We start from the raw sequence: 18,917 nt of genomic DNA, 5'->3' as shown, positions 1-18,917 counted from the left end.
AGAAGTCATTCTCGCTGCTGCTGAATATTCCATCCCTCACCCTACTTCTTCTCCACGTCGCGTACCGGTCCCCTGGTGGACTGCAGCATGTAGAGACGCTTTACGTGCTCGTCGACGTGCTTTACGCACCTTTAAACGCCACCCTACAGTGGCGAATTGTATCAATTATAAATGATTACGTGCTAAGTGTCGTCGTATTATTAAAGAAAGCAAGAAAGCCAGCTGGGCTGCTTTCACAAGCACCTTCAACAGTTTTACTCCTCCTTCTGTTGTCTGGGGTGGCCTGCGCCGGCTATCTGGCACTAAGGTCCACTCACCAGTTTCTGGCTTGACGGTCGCGAATGACGTCCTTGTGGCCCCTGAGGATGTCTCCAATGCCTTCGGCCGCTTTTTCGCAGAGGTTTCGAGCTCCGCTCATTACCACCCTGCCTTCCTCCCCCGCAAACAGGCAGAGGAGGCTAGGCCACCTAACTTCCGCTCCTCGAATCGTGAAAATTATAATGCCCCATTCACCATGCGGGAACTCGAAAACGCACTTGGTCGATCACGGTCCTCCGCTCCAGGGCCTGATTCTATTCATATTCAGATGCTGAAGAACCTTTCTCCTGCGGGTAAAGGTTTTCTTCTTCGTACTTATAATCGCATCTGGATTGAGGGACATGTCCCCGCATGCTGGCGCGAGTCTATTGTTGTCCCGATTCCTAAGCCGGGGAAGGACAAGCACTTGCCTTCCAGTTATCGACCCATCTCGCATACCAGCTGTGTCTGTAAAGTGATGGAGCGAATGGTTAACTCTCGATTGGTTTGGCTGCTCGAGTCTCGACGCCTACTTACCAATGTACAATGTGGATTTCGTAGGCGCCGCTCTGCTGTTGACCATCTGGTTACCTTGTCGATCTTCATTATGAATAACTTCTTGCGGAAGCGCCCGACTGCGGCTGTGTTCTTTGATTTGGAGAAGGCTTACGACACCTGTTGGAGGGCGGGCATTCTCCGCACCATGCATACATGGGGCCTTCGCGGTCGCCTCCCTCTTTTTATTCGTTCTTTTTTAATGGATCGACGGTTCAGGGTACGTGTGGGTTCTGTCCTGTCAGACACCTTTCACCAGGAGAATGGGGTGCCACAGGACTCAGTTTTGAGCGTCGCTTTCTTCGCCATCGCGATCAATCCAATAATGGATTGCCTCCCAGCTGATGTATCAGGCTCCCTCTTCGTGGACGATTTTACCATCTATTGCAGTGCGCAGTGTACACGTGTCCTGGAGCGCTGTCTTCAGCGTTCTCTTGACTGTCTTTACTCCTGGAGTGTCGCCAATGGCTTCCGTTTTCTGCCGAGAAGACGGTCTGTATTAACTTCTGGCACTACAAAGAGTTTCTCCCACCGTCCTTACTACTCGGTCCCGTTGCTCTCCCAATCGTGGAGACAACAAAATTTTTAGGTCTTACATTTGACAGGAAACTTAGCTGGTCTCCACATGTGTCATATTTGGCTGCCCGTTGTACCCGTTCTTTAAATGTCCTCCGTGTTCTCAGTGGTATGTCGTGGGGAGCAGATCGAACCGTCCTGCTTCGTCTATATCGGTCGATCGTCCGCTCCAAGCTGGATTATGGGAGCTTCGTATACTCCTCTGCACGGCCATCCCTCTTACGCCGCCTCAACTCCATACAACATCGGGGTCTACGACTTGCGATTGGAGCATTTTATACTAGTCCCGTAGAGAGTCTTCACGCTGACGCTGGCGAATTGCCACTCACCTACCGGCGCGATATACTGCTTTGTCGGTATGCCTGCCAGCTACTGTCAATGCCCGACCACCCGTCTTATCGCTCCTTTTTTGACGACTCTCTCGACCGTCAATACGGGTTGTATGTCTCTGCCCTGCTACCCCCTGGAGTTCGCTTTCGTCGCCTCCTTCACCACCTTAATTTTTCACTCCCTGCAACCTTTCGAGTGGGCGAGAGCCACACGCCACCTTGGCTCCAGGCTCAGGTCAGCGTTCACCTTGACCTCAGCTCGCTCCCAAAAGAGGTTACCCCCAGTTCAGTCTACCACTCCCGTTTTGTTGAACTTCGATCAAAGTTCATCAATAGGACCTTCATTTATACAGATGGCTCGAAGACCAATGACGGGGTCGGGTGTTCCTTTATTGTCGGGGCACAAAGTTTCAAATACCGGCTCCATGGCCATTGTTCGGTCTTCACAGCTGAGCTCTTTGCCCTCTACCAGGCTGTTCTTTACATCTGCCGCCACCGACATTCTGCTTATGTCATCTGCTCAGATTCCCTGAGTGCCATCCAGAGCCTCAGTGATCCGTACCCGGTTCACCCTTTCGTACACCGGATCCAACGCTCTCTTCAGCAGCTGGTGGACGTCGGTTCTCCAGTTAGCTTTATGTGGGTTCCTGGCCATGTCGGTATCCCTGGGAACGAAGCTGCAGATGCCGCGGCCAAGGCTGCGGTCCTCCAGCCTCGGACAGCTTCTTGTTGTGTCCCTTCGTCCGATTTTAGCAGGGTCATTTGTCGGCGCATCTTATCGCTGTGGCATGCCGATTGGGCTGCACTTACCGACAACAAGCTTCGGGCCTTAAAACCTCTTCCCGTGGCTTGGACGTCCTCCTCACGCCCTTCTCGGCGGGAGGAGGTCGTTTTAGCCCGGTTAAGAATTGGACACTGCCGGTTCAGCCATCGCCATCTGCTGACGGCTGCGCCGGCGCCGTTCTGCCCATGTGGGCACTTGCTGACGGTTAGACACATTTTAATGTCCTGTCCAGATCTTAACACACTGCGCCTCGATCTTAACCTGCCAAATACTTTCGATGCCATTTTAGCGGATGACCCACGAGCAGCTGCTCGTGTTCTTCGTTTTATCAATTTGACAAACCTCGCTAAGGACATTTGATGATGCTGTTTTTTAATCCTATGCCTGTCAGTCTGTCTTTTATCGTGTTTTCCCTTTTAGTTGTTGTGGTCAACTTGTGCCTCGCGGTGCATTCTTAGAGTAGTCAGGGCGCTAATGACCATTGAAGTTGTGCGCCACAAAAAAAAAAAAAAAAAAAACAGGTGTGAATATTTTAGTCTTCCCCAATTTTGAAGCCAGATTGTTAAGCAGCACCCATAGTCCAGGCTTATACTCTTGAACAGTTGCATTTTGACTCCATTTAACTTGATTAGCAGCAGCACTGGGTTTGCTATCCTGTATCTGTTTCCAGACAGTTCTTAAGCACGGGGACAGCTGTTTTATCATTGTAGCATCAATATCAGGAGGCAACATATCTAATTCTAATAGTGAACATATTTTACATTAATATATAATTGTGTACAAAATACAGTCAATACATTCATGCTCTTTCACAATACATGAAGACACAGTGTAGGACAGCAGCCTATCACAGCCAGTATGGCTCTGATTCATATAACATGACATCAGTTTGAGAATCATTTTATAGACAAGCTCCATGCAGTCCTTTCTGTTGTTATGCAGTGGGGTATCTCACAATTCCTTGATCTTTAATAATTTGTGAAACTGTGAAAAGAGATGTTAAGGAAACACTTCCTTGATCTGTTGTAATGGCTCCAGGGCTTCCAAATGGCAAAATAATACATGTCAAAAAAGCTTTGGCAACTATTTCTGCAATCATATCTGCAAAAAAGTCATAATCAAGAAACATGAAAAGTGTTTAGTAATTGATAAAACATATTTATTATTTTCAGCTGAAATAGGGAATGGTTTGAGGACAACCGAGTCAGAAGATTTAGTGTCTGAAGAGAAATTTTTGGTTTTATGTACTGTATGATGGAACTATATTTTTGGTTTAAATAATGATTTGTGTTCCAATACTGATGTTACCCATACTGGTGAGATTGACGCATAAACAAACATTCAGTAAAGTATTTTCTGTATAATTCAAACTACAGTATTACAGACATCATGTGAAGCTGTGGACTTGTAACTGTGAACAAAACTATATCAACAAAGAGAGTTATGGATTTGGATATCTGACAACACTGGCTCAATGAAATGTCAGAAAATAAACATAGGTAATCTCACAGTGATCTCCATATAGATACTGGCCTGCACGTGTGCCCAACGGCACACGAACAGTGGAGCTGAGGAGTTTGTACAAAACATGATGATGGTGATGATGTGGAAGAGTGGACTGGGAGGCAGAGTTGACTACTCAGTAGCATAACACCCTGCTGAGAACAATATGCTTGACTTCAATGACTGCTTCACAACCCATGTCATCTGGATACTTCCCTCCAGTACCAGCATCTCTGAACTACTCAGATGGGAGTTATCTTGCAACTTGTGCTGCACTCCCCAGTTCTCCTGGTCTCAGTCTCCACCAACCCACTGCACCCACACCCTCTACCCAACAGTCTCCCTCTCCCGTCTTGTCCCCACTAACAAACCATGCTTTAATGTCATTATCATTGTGCACTGCATGAACACACACACACACACACACACACACACACACACACAGTGATTTGTCTGAATGCTAGCAAGTTTTCATCCTTTTTTTTTTTTTTCGACAACTCAACTCTTTTACATTTTGGGAAGTGCTGTCCTACTCCTAAATCATTTACATTCTGCCAGAACTTTCCTTGCCATAAGTACATTCTTTCGTTTCTTTAAGATGGTTTTCTTAATTTTGATGGCTTACAGTCTATATTTTTATTAATAATGCAACTACCATCACTTTTCCACATTGTCTTCTGGTTCTGAAGAAGAAAACATTGCACAATATGAATATAATAATGTTATCAAGCTTGTACTGAGAAAACTCCTTGCAGTTCCTCTCAGTCTGATACATGTAAATGCTGTGCTAAAATACTTAAAATTACCACTACATGGATGTTAGTGAAACTAAAACACCTATTTTTCTTTTCAGGTATACAATGGTATTCATATTCTATGCAATGTCAGTGCTGTTGATGTTAGTTTTTCGGCCCTGGCTAGCTCGCAGATTCCTTCCCAAAGATGGAAAAATGTCTATATATGCAGCACTCTACTTTTTCCCAACACTGGCTCTCATACATGCCATATTTGGAGGTCTGATATGTAGGTATTCTTTAATGAGTATAGTAGTATTGTAATTAAATAAGAAATAATTTTAGTATTTTGGAACTGTGTTTGGATTCAGTCAAAAAGTGTGCATTCATGATGAAAATATGTTTATTTTACTTTCTTGAAATAAGCTACATTCCTTTCATTATTCAAAAGCTCTCCGCATACCAATGTTTCTTTGATGTTTCAATAGTGGGACATACTTATTATCTCACTATCACAAGACTTCTTAGGCTATAGAAACTGCCTTACCTTTCAGCTGATTTTTTACTTGCTGAAGCAATGTAAAGTCATATGAAAGAGGAACAGCACTCTGTAGAAGGTACAGAATAACTAACGAGTATATATGAATGTTTGATCAACGTGCAGGAAAGCTGTCATTATGAAAAAAAAGGTGTGGTCTCTGTCGTGGATATATGTGCTTCTGCTTGATTTGCTCCCTGTCACATATCCCAGTTGTAGTTTTTAGTGAAGGCCTCCACATGTTTCAGTGTTCTCTGTATGGCGACTAAACATTCACTCATAGTTTCTGTTTTAGACCGTGTTATTAATCAAGCTATTAAATGTCATGTAGAACCTTTTGATTTGAAGAGTTGTCTGCTCATCATACCAGAGGTGTGACACTGACAAAGATCAAAGGTTTTGCACTTTAATATGAGTGTGCAGAAGGGAATGAATTGTAAGTGCAAATAATCTCAATGAGACCTCTCTTGGTCTTAGCCCTGAACCATGCTTATTATTATTATTATCTTTCCTTTCTCAGACCTTAGGTCTGGTTCGAAATGAAAGTGACGCGGACCTTGATCAAGCATCACTTCCTTTTAACTGTACGGTATATGCTACATTGCGTTTAGGAACTTTCGGGTAATTGAACATGTATCAATAATTACGGATTTCTGAAGTTGTATATATAAGTTTGGATGTAGCTGTATTGCATTGATGCAATACAGCTACAGACCACGCAGATATTGCGTGGTATGACTCCTGTAGTTGAAAGTATAATTGGTATAATGTCAACTTTATCCTGATGCCACATGTCCTTGACTTCCTCAGCCAGTTGGATGTATTTTTCAATTTTTTCTCCTGTTTTCTTCTGTATATTTGCTTTATTGGGTATGGATATTTCAATTAGTTGTGTTAATTTCTTCTTTTTATTGGTGAGTATGATGTCAGGTTTGTTATGTGGCGTTGTTTTATCTGTTATAATGGTTCTGTTCCAGTATAATTTGTATTCATCATTCTCCAGTACATTTTGTGGTGTATACTTGTATGTAGGAACGTGTTGTTTTAAAAGTTTATGTTGTAAGGCAAGCTGTTGATGTATTATTTTTGCGACGTTGTCATGTCTTCTGGGGTATTCTGTATTTGCTAGTATTGTACATCCGCTTGTGATGTGATCTACTGTTTCTATTTGTTGTTTGCAAAGTCTGCATTTATCTGTTGTGGTATTGGGATCTTTAATAATATGCTTGCTGTAATATCTGGTGTTTATTGTTTGATCCTGTATTGCAATCATGAATCCTTCTGTCTCACTGTATATATTGCCTCTTCTTAGCCATGTGTTGGATGCGTCTTGATCGATGTGTGGCTGTGTTAGATGATACGGGTGCTTGCCATGTAGTGTTTTCTTTTTCCAATTTACTTTCTTTGTATCTGTTGATGTTATGTGATCTAAAGGGTTGTAGAGGTGGTTATGAAATTGTAGTGGTGTAGCCGATGTATTTATGTGGGTGATTGCTTTGTGTATTTTGCTAGTTTCTGCTCGTTCTAGAAAGAATTTTCTTAAATTGTCTACCTGTCCATAATGTAGGTTTTTTATGTCGATAAATCCCCTTCCTCCTTCCTTTCTGCTTAATGTGAATCTTTCTGTTGCTGAATGTATGTGATGTATTCTATATTTGTGGCATTGTGATCGTGTAAGTGTATTGAGTGCTTCTAGGTCTGTGTTACTCCATTTCACTACTCCAAATGAGTAGGTCAATATTGGTATAGCATAGGTATTTATAGCTTTTGTCTTGTTTCTTGCTGTCAATTCTGTTTTCAGTATTTTTGTTAGTCTTTGTCTATATTTTTCTTTTAGCTCTTCCTTAATATTTCTATCATCTATTCCTATTTTTTGTCTGTATCCAAGATATTTATAGGCATCTGTTTTTTCCATCGCTTCTATGCAGTCGCTGTGGTTATCCAATATGTAATCTTCTTGTTTAGTGTGTTTTCCCTTGACTATGCTATTTTTCTTACATTTGTCTGTTCCAAAAGCCATATTTATATCATTGCTAAATACTTCTGTTATCTTTAGTAATTGGTTGAGTTGTTGATTTGTTGCTGCCAGTAGTTTTAGATCATCCATGTATAGCAAATGTGTGATTTTGTGTGGGTATGTTCCAGTAATATTGTAACCATAATTTGTATTATTTAGCATGTTGGATAGTGGGTTCAGAGCAAGGCAGAACCAGAAAGGACTTAATGAATCTCCTTGGTATATTCCACGCTTAATCTGTATTGGCTGTGATGTGATATTATTTGAATTTGTTTGGATATTAAGTGTAGTTTTCCAGTTTTTCATTACTATGTTTAGGAACTGTATCAATTTAGGAACTACTTTATATATTTCCAATATTTGTAGTAACCATGAGTGGGGTACACTATCAAAAGCTTTTTGGTAATCGATGTATGCGTAGTGTAGCGACCTTTGTTTAGTTTTAGCTTGATATGTCACCTCTGCATCTATTATCAGTTGCTCTTTACATCCTCGTGCTCCTTTGCAACAGCCTTTTTGTTCTTCATTTATAATTTTGTTCTGTGTTGTATGTGTCACTAGTTTCTGTTTAATGACTGAAGTTAATATTTTGTATATTGTTGGTAGGCATGTTATGGGGCGATATTTAGCTGGGTTCGCTGTGTCTGCTTGATCTTTAGGTTTCAGATAAGTTATTCCATGTGTAAGTGTATCAGGGAATGTGTATGGGTCTGCAATGTAACTGTTAAATAATTTAGTTAGATGTGAATGTGTTGAGGTGAACCTCCTTAACCAGAAATTTGCTATTTTATCATTTCCAGGGGCTTTCCAATTGTGAGTAGAATTAATCGCTTGGGTGACTTCATGTTGCAAAATTATCACTTCAGGCATTTGTGGTATCATTTTGTATGTGTCTGTTTCTGCTTGTATCCACCGTGCATGCCTGTTATATTGTACCGGGTTTGACCATATGTTGCTCCAGAAGTGTTCCATGTCTGTTATGTTTGGTGGATTGTTTATTTCAATGTGTGTGTTATCTATTGTCTGGTAAAATTTCTTTTGGTTTGTGTTGAATGTTTGGTTTTGTTTCCTTCTATTTTCACTTTTTTTGTATCTTCTGAGTCGTTTGGCGAATGCTTGTAATTTCTGCTTCTTTTCGTCTAATTGCTCTGTCGCTTCTTGTTGTGAGATTTTACCTAACCTTTTTCGTTTTTTTTCCGAGATTTCATTTCTTATAAATTGTGTTAGCTGTCCGATGTCTTTTTTCAGTTTTTCTATTTTGATCTGTAGTCTGTGTTGCCATGCTGGTTTTGTGGGTTTCTTCTGTGTGTTGGTTGGTTCTGATCTCTGCCTAGTGTGTATATTTAGTGTAGTGAGTGCTCCTATATATACCAGTAGTTGTAACTCTTCCATAGTTGTGTTTTCATTTATTTTGTTGTGTATGATTGTGTTGATAGTTTTTATTGTTGTTTCGACTTGTGGGATATTTGGTGGTCTATGCAAGAATGGTCTAATGTCTGTATTTGTGTCTTTGTATTCTATATACGTTAGCTGAAATTTTTCTTCTATATCTAATATCTGTGTCACTTTGTGTTCTATTTGTGCTTGTTCTGGTGGCTGCCTTAAGATTTCGTTTTCCTCTGATTGTTTAATTGGTGCGTGTTGTTCTTTGTTTGTTTGCTCTGGGATGTTTGAGTCCATTACTGTATTTTCTTCTTCTTCTGATTGCACATTATTTTGTTCCAGTATTTGTTGTACTTGTTGTTTGATGTTATCTAATTCTGACTGGGGTATCCTGTTATTTTTTATTATTACACGGATCTGATCAGCTAGTCGTTGTTCTGTTAAAAATTTTAATTCTGGGTATCTGGTAATAAATGTTGTGTATACTTGTGATCTGTATCCAGTTGTGTTGGTTCCTAGGTTTGTTGCTTGGTAATAACAGAACATGAGGTGTCGATTAACTTCATCTGACCATCTCATCCTCTGTCTTTGTTTTCCTTCTAGGGTGGTTGCAGGAAGCATATCCTGCAAAACACCTCTATTTGGATTTAAATCATTTTCCAGTTGGCTAGCAGTGTCGTTACCATTGTGGGCGGGCATAGGGTTCAAGCGTCATCCCCGACCATGACGGCGCTTGTCCGAGGCTTCATTAGTTCTGTCCTGAACCAACTAATCACACTAAAAGGGGGGTTAGCCCTATTAGTGGTTTGTTCTTTTCGTCGCCTTTTATGACTGGCAGAACATACCGGAGGCCTATTCTTTTCCCGGGCCTCCACGGGAATTATTATTATTATCATTATCATTATCACCACCACCACCACCACTACCACCACCACCACCACTGCTGCCATCTTTATTTACTCACAATGGTTTTGCAGCCATGGGCACTTTAACATTATTATTTATTTTCACATCTACATTAATAAAATTGTACCAAGAATATAATTAAATATAAAAAATGGCATGTTGTTATAGTTATAATATGTTGAAGTAAATATTTATTATGAAGTTATTTATCATCAGTTTATTCCAAATATAAATATTTGCAAGTTACAGTGTAGTATGTTTTAGGAAGTGTTAAAAATGGTAAGATTTGTTATTAGTGTCTGTTCCTGATATATACTGTGACACTGCAGGTGCAACAGGAACACGAATCAGATACACAATACTGGACAAGTTTATTGACAGTGAAGCAAATAAACTGAATCTCCTCCTTGTAGTAAGTTGCATGTGGACAGTAAATAGAGAAGTTCAGTCAGCACTTGAGTTATTCTATAAGTGGCTGTTAGTTGGACAGCCCCAAGGAAATGTCAAAGTTTATTTATGTGTTCACTTTAATTGAAAACTTAATAATACAAATCACTATGACAACCAATACCAAAGTCCAGACATGTCTCTGGTGCAAAGGCCACATCTTGACGATGCCAGGTGATGATGATGGTGGCCCCATACAATGAAGATTGCTTGCTGGAGTATGGCATCAAAGATCCTGATGATTCCCGTACTGATCAACTACTATTGTAATTGGTTCCTGGCCCAGAGAATTTAAAGGGCTGAACTGACCTGACACAGCCTGGGTGCTGGCCTAAATACCATGCAGGCACCAGGATACAGCCAGGTCTATTTGCAAGTATATCCTTGAGGCCAGTGGCCTCTGGTGACAATCACGCACCTGCACACTTTTCTGGCAGATGTCAGGAAATTTCGGACTTTCGTCTGGTGGAGTGACCGCTGCAACTGTGGTATGTAGGTCATCCACATAATACTGGTGTATGGTTGGTTGCTATGTAGTAGGGTGAATAGCCCACACATAGCATCCCTCTCCCTCCCATCCGATGATTAAGAAGGTGTTGCACGAGTCGAAATCCCTGAAAGTGGTGGGGTCCTTGCTGGTGGTCCATGGAACTGGTGAACCTTGAAGGCTGCTGTCAGCTTCTATGGTTGTTGGCACCTGGGTCATCAGAGTAGAAGTGGGTAGAGTTTATTGTTGATGGTCTTGAGTGTTGAGGTGTCTGACCCTGGGACAAAAAACTGTGAGAGATTTTCATCAGAGGGTTTGTCGTACTGTGTGGGTGCACTTGTTTGATGTGCTTGCGGCACCTGAAGCCATGTTGGCATTGTACTTTGACCATTGCCAGACCTAAGAGATGCATCACAGTCACCAGCACCAGTGTTGTTGGCCCTTGGACAAAATGAGTGTCCAGATGTTATCCCAGAGGGAGTGTTGGTGGCGGTTCAATCATGGGAAGGGGTGCAAAAGACCAATGGGTATATTATTGAGAGTTGTGATCATAGCGGCCTACCGAGCAGTATTTTTGCTGAACTAGGCTCATCTTAGGATGTGGATCAGTAGCAGGTTAGGAAAAATGTGGTGCTGGTGCCACTTGGCCATTTGTGTCTTGAATTTATGCACCAACCTCTCCACCAGACTGTGGCTGGAAATATGTCATGTAAACACAGGCAATGCCATTATCTGAACAGAAAGTGCCAAATTCAGCACATGTGAATTGTGAGTTATTATTGGGCACAGTGGTTTTTGGGATCCCCTGGATGGAAAAGATGCGGACCAGTGCTTGGATTGTTTTCTTCCAGAGATGTAGAAGATTTGCAGGACACACATTGGAAACCATTGTCTGCATTAATGGCAAGTAACTAGGATTATTTGAAGAAAGAGCCAGTGAAGTTCAAGTGGAGGAGATACCGTCGTGATGATGTAGCCAGCCGGGGAAAATATCATCACACAGGAGTGGCCTGTTTTGTCTGACAGGTAGTATATGGAGCAATTATTTTCATAATATTGTTGTCAATATTGCTTCAGTTTACATGTTGGCAAGCTGGTCTTTTGCTTAGGACTGTTTCCCAATGACCTTCGTAAAGGAACTGCAGGATACTTTGTCTGAGGGTTCATGGAATTACCACTCAGGTATGACAGTTGTCCACCTGAAATAGTAGGATGCTTTTGAGTGCTGATAGTTTGCTTTGACAATACTAGTAGGCTTGGAATTCTGGGTGGTCAGATTGTTTACAATCTGTTGGTCATCCATGGTTCACTAATTGGATGACTTCGATGATGACTGGGTCTTCTAAAGGTCAATGGGCAACAAAAAGGGAAGTTGGCCACCACTACTTTGGGTTTGGAATCTGTGTGCAAACAGATTTCTAACTCCAACTCAATCTCCAGGTCTTGGTCGTGGAGTAGTCTTGAGAGAATGTCAACATTAGCATGTTGCACCATGGACCTGTAGTGTATATCATAAGTGTACCTGACAGGAACAGTGCCCATCAGTGGAAATGATGTTCTGTTCTGGTGGAAATATTGGAGAAGACCTTGAAAAGTGGCAAAAGAGGTTTATAGTCTGTCAGTAAAGTAAAATGTGTGCCAGACAGGTAGTTGTGGAATTTCTTCAGGGTGAAGATAATAGACAGGGCTTGCTTCCCTGTTCAACTGCAATTATATTGTGCTTGTGTTAGCATCTTGGAGACAAATGTAACAGGTCATTCTACCTCTTCGACTGCATGGGAAGGGCTGCTGTAGTGTGATGCGTCTGCTGCTACATGGATGGATTATATACTGTGCTACATGTTGGAAAAAGAAGAGCTTGTTTGAGATCCTAGAAAGCCTTGTCACACGTGGCAGTCCGGCACCACTTCATCTGCTTCTACAGTAGCTGGCAAACTGGTTCAGTGATAGCTGTCACATGAGGAATGAATTTCCTGTAGTAGTTGAATTGTCCCATCATGGATTTTTGTTGGTTTATTGTTGCTGGGGACCACAAGTTTCTGCTGGCATGTATGTAATGGGGTGTGGGCTGGATACCTGATCCAGTGAAAATGCATCCCCACATGAAATAAGAAGCCTAAATGGGCGGCTAATTCCTGAGTATTTTTACCAGGGACAATAATGTAGTCTTAAGTAGTTGGCCGGTCCAGCAGCTCTCAGGTAAGATACTCTAAGTAACCTTGAAAGATGGCCAGTGCGTTATCAATGCCAAAAAGGTGCCAGTTGTACCAGAAAATTCCAAATGGAGGATTGATGACAAAGATGTTTCTGTGTGACACATCAAGTGGGAGTTGCAGACATGCATTGCGCAAATCAATTTTTGTGATGTCTTCCACTTTAGGTATTGGGTAGGCATCCACAAGGGACTGGGCATTAATCATAGTTTTCAACTCTCAAATCCATAGCAAACCATTAGGTTTCTCGTCAATGACTATGGGGGCGACCCCCTTGCTGTTGTATACTGGGGCAAGAGCCCTCATCTTGTAGACATTAGACCTTATTCTGAAGCTTATCCCCCAGTGCAAAAGGAACATTGTGTGTTTTAAAGAAATGGGGTGTAGCCATGGGGAGGAGTGTGATGTGTGCTTCAAATCACGTGACGCCGATCAAGAAACATGAAAAAACTGATTCATATTTGGAAAAAAGATTCCTCAAGTATGAGCTGGCCACAAAAGGTTGGGCACTTTTTAACAGAAGCATGGACTTCCAACCCCATGCTGTTGAAATAGATCTAACCCCAAAATTTACGTCGCCCCTGTGTGTCGACCATAAGAAAATGAGCTATTTTTAATGAGGCTGTCTGGTACTGAACTCATGCGTAAAACTCGACTTTTGGCCTGGTGGTGCTGTTGCTGTAGCTCTTAAGTTGTTTGGAGGTTGCCTGGAGTGAAAGTAAGCCTAGTCAGTGATATGTTTCCCAATCAACAATGGTTGTTGACAAGCCCGTATCGAGTTGCAAAACCAGTTGCAGTGGGTTGACAGCTACTAGTAGCGTGAGAATTCTATCTGAGATCAGAACATCATCATGTACGTGTAGTACATCAGGAGAGAGAACAGTGGATGCCTCATCTGATCCTGAATCCAGATGGTCTAGGGGAGCACAATCAATGATCATTTTGGGAGGTGAGTGGCAGACTCCTGCCCTGTGACCTGTCTTTCCACGGGGCAAGCATTTAGCAAGGTGATAGAAGCACTGCTGATACTGATGCATCACGAAACAGTTGCTGTAGTAGGGTAGCTGTAGGGGACGTCGCCTCCCCGCATTGCCTTTGCGTGTGGGAAGTGACTTGGGCCAGTGTGGAGGCCGAGCTTGAGATTGCATCTGTTGAGTTGGTTGCATGGCAAACATCTGACACCGATCCTGCAATTCTCCCAAGATTCTAATTGATTGTTCAAAAGCCCTAGCGATAGAGAGAGACACATACAATGAGGGATCCTTAACTTGAAGTGATCTTCATCAGGTGAGTGGATGAGGATTATGTCCTGAATTAAAGACACAGTGTATGATTGTTTGCACCGGGAGTTAGCACACTGAAAACGACAGTCTCTGGACAGACCCTGTAACAGGCTACTGTGACATGCACTAGAGAGTCAAAATAGTGTATAAGCAAGACGTAAAGCTTTGTCACTGGAGGGCATGTGGCTCAACCTCCATGTTGAGCTGCTGCAGTAAATGTTACACTTCACTGCAAGTATAGTGTAGTGTTTCGAGAATTTCTGCGTAAACTCTAGAACCACTCGGCCTTCTGCCATCTCGAACACACAATATGTGAGAGTTGGATGCTAGAATCCTACCTACTGTGCGTCACATGTTTGTGTGTGCAGGTGTGACTGATGACCATAGATGTTAAGTCCCATTGTGCTCAGAGCCATTTGAACCATTTGTGTGCAGGTGTGAAATCAGTTGCAAGCAGAAGTCAGACGTGGCAGACAAACGGCACCGACAAGTACTTGTCTGGTGATCCGTGGAAGTTCTAGTGAAAATCTATGGAAGAACTGTTGAACTTCTAGGTTATTCTGTGCTAATTGTAGCAGTGACCATTGTTATAAATATCAAGAACAATTGAGATTCTGAAGTCTAAAAAAAAACTCTTAATTTGGACTTGCTGGAGGCAAGACGTGTGTGTGATTCCTATATAATAGAGCCATGGTTAGCAAGACAACTCTGTTGTAAATGTAACTTACTTGTTTCTAATGTGAAACGACATGGGTGACTTACAAGAAGTCAATTGTTTATGTGAGAAGTGTGAATTTTGTTCTTTGTAGAAGTTCAAATATACCGCTAGATGTTGAAAAGTATTCTTCGAGTACCTCATTATTTCACAGAGAGAGAGAGAGAGAGAGAGAGAGAGAGAGAGAGAGAGAGAGTCTTAAAGGTTCCTGTGACTAACATCATTCTTCAAAGAAGAAATTTGTAGAGATTCCAGAAGACAACCATCCAGAGAAGAAGATCAGCTGCGCATTCCCAGCTAAGTCAACTCGTGTAAGAGAAGTGGGGAGTTTGCACGTACACTTCATACACCCTTAGTCACGAAAAATGCTAGAATGTGGTGACCGTGACAGGACCGAAGAAAACAGGAATTTCGAGACGAGAAAGAGAGAAAAAGCTATCAAATGTTGCCGTAGCAACTGAGCGTAACAAGACAAGAGAACCATTTCACGGAATTGGATTCTGCCCAAATATCTGATTGAGAGAATTTGTAAATGCAAATTAGGGAGAAGACGTGGGAAAGTCACTACGTGAAAAACTGGAGAGAAGATCTCGACATATTAGACTAAGAAGAGGTACGCCTGGAACAATATGACTAAGAAGATCTGGTGTGGGGAATATAGAGCTCTCACATGCATCCTGGGTATGCAGATGTGGAAACCAACATCCAATGCCGCCAGCACCAGTTGCTGTTTACTGATGCCGATTCCACATCCGCTCACCGACGCAGCCCAAATTCTATGTCGAATTAGCGTGAAACAGAACTTTATTGTTTCAATACGACATGTTATAAACTGTTAAATGAACTTTATTAGTGTAGTTATTATACTTAAAGTTAATTTTTAAATGCTTACTAGACCTAAAGCTCATAAGAATATGGATAATGAACAGCAAGTTGGGGAAACTTCAAAACCAGTCATGGCTATGAAAATTAGTAAAGAAGGGCCAGACTGGTTTGTGTTAGTAAATCTAATCAAAGCTCAGACTCTTAAGTTAGACTCAGTAAAAGCTCAATTAAATGAAGCTTTAAATACTCGGAGTCTGCAGTTAAATTCTAAACTAGATGCCCAGAGTGGAACTTTTAAATGCTCAAAGGGATGTCCTAAATAGTCAGGCGGCAAATCTAGGTTTGTTAAATGCCGAGGTGGACTTTCAAAGCAGAGAATGTAATAATCTGTGCGAAGCCATGGAGGCTTTAAAGACTGAATTTAACACCTTAAATAGTAAAGTAGAGGATTTGAAATTAGACTTAAAGAAGGAATCAACCAATTCCTTGGACATCCATGTAAATCAACTGTTCACAGACTTTAATCAGAAACAGAATGATCAATTTCAGGGTTTGACAAAGAAATTAGAATTTGATATTGAGGAAAAATGTAATATAGTCGAATCTGAAATTAATGAAAAGTTAGGATCATTTGAAAATATATGCAATGTTAAGTTTGATGCTGTAAAGCAGGGGTTGCATACTTTAAAAGAGAGTGTTGAAAAGCAAGATAAGTTAATGCCAATAATTCAGTCGTAAATTACAGGTGTAATCAGAGAAAGTAACATCCGGAAACTTATCTCCTATTCTATCTTCTGAACATAGTGATACCAAAAAAGTTATAGATGACCTGTGGAAAGAATTCAAACTTATCCAGAATAAAATAGGCAAAGGGGTAACTTCACATAATGCAGTATTAACTAGTGAGGTAATGACTGATCTACAATGGGGGGCTAATTCAGGATTATCCAGGCAATTTCCTACATTTAAGCCAGACGGGGATGTACATCCAACCCATTTTTTTAAAAGATTCAATCAAGCTTTGTGAAAGAATTGGGAAGATTCTAAAAAGATCGAATTTGCTGTGGGGTTCCTACTAGAAGAGGCCTCAGAATGAGGAAGCATAAATATTGAAAATTTTTCCTCTTGGGAAGACTTCCAAAAGAAATTTAAAAGGAACTACTGGTCTGCCATTGTGCAGGAAAAGTCAATATCTGATCCATGGGACCCGGGCAGAGTCATATATCCCCCAGGGACATTAACATTCTGCGTTAACGGCCAGAGTGACGACTGTTAGATCCCGAGTTGTTTTCGGTGTTTCTTCCAAAATAGTATTCCTGCACCGAATTCCGTGCAAATCTTAAACTATTCTGTCATCTATTTCGAAAATCTTAAACTATCCTGTAATCGTTACTTGGAAAACTGGATATGACAATAAAACAAATACCAATTTAGACTAAATAAATGGAATAAGAATATTAGGTTCCTGAAAAATATAATGTGATGAACTGAATGACTATTATACTGTAGTCTGTAGTTTTCTATTTTGTATAGGATACATTATACCTTTTATGAGACAGGATGTAAATGGGAGGGTTTGTATCAATTTTTAAAGAGGTGGGTATTGTAAAGCATGATTTACACCAACAGATAACTCATGACTAACACAAAACACACACCACATCTTTCAGACAACCCTCAGAAACAAGTGTGACTGATTCTTCACCATTTGCCGTTTCCATAGGGTTGCTAAGATTTCCTTCAGGGACCTCAAGAGTGAAGGTGGGAATGTCCGTTCTGTGGGAGACAATTTAACACCAAACCACCTCCGGCGTCTCACTCAGGCACCTGAGAGGTAGGGATCCTGGGGAAGGGGGGTGGGAAGGGTTTCCTATCTTTGGGGCTGTCTTCTTTCTCTTCTTCTGTCGTAGCAACCAAATCTTCCCCCCCCTCCCCCCTTACTTCTCATTTGAGGGCCTATCTATTTTTTCCCTCTTTCCATATACACTAACTTCTGTCGCTTAAGTCCTTCCTGGTTTCCATGGTTTCTAGTAACCTACATCTTATCTTAGATAAGGAGACCGAAGAATCAGACTACACAAACACACATCCGCATACACACAAGAATACCCTTATACACAAACATTAAAATTACAGACCAGAAACCTGTCATGATGTGAGAACCGCCAGGTATTGTAGGGGAAAGAATATGTTTACATAGGGAAACACACACATATAGGCATATAAACACTATGACGGTTCTACATCGCCTATATATATGAGGCACGAGCAAAGAATGAGAACGCAAACAAGAATGAAATTGATTCTGATAGTCATTTAACCCTTTAACTGCTCTGAACGTGTTAATGCGCACTCCTTTGTACCTGTCCCTGTGTGCTCTGAAAGTGTTTAAGTGCACATTAACACATCCAGAGCAGTTAAAGGGTTAAGAAGAGTCAATATAATAAATATCCTGAAAATTGATGAATAGCAGGATAATAGGCCTTGAATTATAGGTAGACATAGTATCTACTAAGAGTATAGAAGTTGAGAAGTAGAGGAGGACTCTAGGGATTAAATGATATGTTAAGAAGTGAATGTGAAGTGTAGAGTAGATTTGTAGCTTTACCAGAAAATAATTATAGTATACTTAGAAACGTATACTAGGGTAATGAACCGTGACGCCTACTAAGAAAGGGTAAGGGCGGGGGGGGGGGGGGGGGGGTGGCGTACCCAGCATTTATTAAATATAAAGGACAGGTGTACTTATGTGGAGATATGATGACCTGTGGCCTAAAAAATAGGAATGTTTTATAAAGGGGCGTACCTACCAGAAAGGAAACAGGAAGTGCTCTCATAAGGTCAACCCACAAGCAAGGTATAGGTACTGATCCTAGGGGAAAGGGACAGTATCGTGACAAAAGTCACAAAATTTTGTAGGGATGATTCTGGAAAGTTTGAATTCTATGCACAACGAGCATTAATATGTTTCATGGAAGTTTACAAGTGTCTGGAGAACACTTTCATGTTGCCTAGAGTTCCTCCAAACTATGAAGAATAGTAAAAATAGTACATACTAAGGAAAGGTAGTACAATATATGAGAACAGAAAGTAGATTACTCATTTGTCATGAACACATGGAGTTTACAATTGGTGAAAGGGAGTCCTCGTAATACCTAAATATTAGAAAAGTTGAGTAAAACCTCACACAAGTGCTCATGTCTAAACAAAGTAGAATAAGAAAACAGTAGAAACACTGTAAGCAGAAGCCTGTTTAAGAGAGTACAAAGAATTATAGTTAAAAAAAATGTATATGAACATATAGAAGAAAAGTATATGGTTATGA

The 18,917-nt window shown here is 41.2% G+C and overlaps 1 protein-coding gene across 2 annotated transcripts in view; it reads left to right on the top strand.

Moving 5' to 3' along the window:
- The window catches only part of LOC126471487 (JNK1/MAPK8-associated membrane protein-like), a 118,112-nt gene that overhangs the window by 55,058 nt on the left and 44,137 nt on the right, over positions 1 to 18,917 (top strand). For both annotated transcript variants that reach the window (XM_050099698.1, XM_050099706.1), the window contains one exon: positions 4,898 to 5,067. In XM_050099698.1, coding sequence (XP_049955655.1) covers positions 4,898 to 5,067 — 170 coding nt within the window. The remainder of the gene's footprint in view (positions 1 to 4,897; positions 5,068 to 18,917) is intronic.

Source organism: Schistocerca serialis, chromosome 1 (assembly GCF_023864345.2).
Source record: "Schistocerca serialis cubense isolate TAMUIC-IGC-003099 chromosome 1, iqSchSeri2.2, whole genome shotgun sequence".
Classification (NCBI taxonomy): Eukaryota; Metazoa; Arthropoda; class Insecta; order Orthoptera; family Acrididae; genus Schistocerca; species Schistocerca serialis.
This window is presented reverse-complemented; position numbering and strand designations above follow the sequence as displayed.